Source organism: Penaeus monodon, chromosome 21, assembly GCF_015228065.2.
Source record: "Penaeus monodon isolate SGIC_2016 chromosome 21, NSTDA_Pmon_1, whole genome shotgun sequence".
NCBI classification, from domain to species: Eukaryota; Metazoa; Arthropoda; class Malacostraca; order Decapoda; family Penaeidae; genus Penaeus; species Penaeus monodon.
In genome coordinates, this window is record NC_051406.1 from 38,511,618 (window position 1) to 38,513,262 (window position 1,645).

Sequence of the window (1,645 nt, forward strand, 5' to 3'; positions counted from 1 at the left end):
GCGTCCGTACCGATAACAATGGTTTCTTGCAATGATGGTGATTACTCTAAGACTATATAGTAACAATTTTCATACTGTTGCATACTGTATAACAACAGAAACAATGGTAGTTGTGATAACAGAACAGTAGTAACAATGAATATAATCAAGGTACAGTACAGTACAATAGTAGCGATATCATAATTAAAAACAGTGGGTAGTTTGTACCAGTCGTATTACCTACATGCCTTGGATAATGTCTGATATAATCCAAATTTCATGCGTTTTAAAGTTTATTTTGTTCTATCGTTTACTGACCTAAAATATAAAAGCTAGTCTTTATAGCTACTTTTTTATTTGTTTCGTTCCTACCTATGATAGAATAAAGGTCCTGTCTATCCCTCTTTTCTTCCTATCACTATCACCATCGTGCCTATTAACAAGATGTCCTTACTCCTCTGAAATCATTACATTACTGCCATTAAGTTCTCTGTTGCCAAGATGTCCCTATTCGCCTGTGAAACCATTCGAACAACAGTAATCACACTCTGACTTTTACTCACAGTTCCGTCACGGCTCTGTACAAGGCCAGGGTGTCCGCCTTGTTGGTGAGTTGGAGGACCTGCTCCAGCTGGGTCTGAGTGTTCCCGCCGGACCCGAAGTAGGCTAGGACGAGGGCGGTCCAGACGCTGTAGGGCGAGAAGACGAAGTTTCCTTTCGACGGCAGGATCTCACTGAAGAGCGCGACGCTGAAGGGGGCGATGTGGCCGAGGTCCGGGCGCGGCGGAGGGGACATCTCATCGTTCTTGGAGATGCACTGAGGGCTCCCCCCGCCGGCCAGGGTTAGCAACGAAAGCAACAGTACTCCCGTGGCACTCATGGTCGTGAGGAAACTGATTCGTGTTGGAGTGACTCTCTCTCTTTCCATTTCTACAGATGGAATAAATGTCCCGGGGAAATAGAATGTATCCTTCTAGTGAATGTCCTAATATGCTCGGCAAGAGAGGTAGTCTATGAGACCTGCCCTCAGTGTAAGCAGGTTGCATTGCAAGGGTCCTGCGTGCACTCAAGGTCGTGTTAATAACGGCCACTCCCGCAATAAAGGTTAGCAATTAACCTTATCAAGTGACAATTATGCCGCTCCGTACAGATTAGTTTACTCATTAGATTAACTGGCCCAGGAATACAGGAAGATGCAAATTTCATCTCATCCCTCAGAAAAGAAATCATGAATATAATCGAACACTTCACAAATTACCTCATAAAAAAATGTATATACTTTCTTCTCAATAAGAAACCAGAACATACTTAGAAGAGAAACAAGCAAACCACCTAACAGCCGGAAATTCAATTAAACCAAAGTCCTCACATTAATCGCTCTTACGCTCATACGCTGTCACGTACAGAACAGTGTGTAAGAGGCATCTGCGTATTAGTGTCATATTACTTCAATCACCGGACTTTCGACACCGACTGTGTGGATCATCCGGCCAGGCGAGGTAACACTTACAAAATCACGATACCTGGTAATTATATACTCTAAAGAGATTCGTGAATATCGATTACTAAATGAAGTGTATTGATTACATACCTGCTATAATAAAAGTGTCAGATTGGCCCCACGTGTGAATCGTGGAGAGTGGTAAAGATGGGCTCGCGATTGCCT

At 43.3% G+C, this 1,645-nt stretch overlaps 1 protein-coding gene across 1 annotated transcript in view; it reads right to left on the bottom strand.

Moving 5' to 3' along the window:
* LOC119586473 (serine protease inhibitor 42Dd-like) overlaps positions 1-1,031 on the bottom strand; it is a 9,161-nt gene extending 8,130 nt beyond the window's left edge. Inside the window, exon 1 of the mRNA XM_037935210.1 lies at positions 543-1,031. Coding sequence (XP_037791138.1) covers positions 543-907 — 365 coding nt within the window. The 5' untranslated portion in view covers positions 908-1,031. The remainder of the gene's footprint in view (positions 1-542) is intronic.
* Between the last annotated feature and the right edge of the window lie 614 nt (positions 1,032-1,645).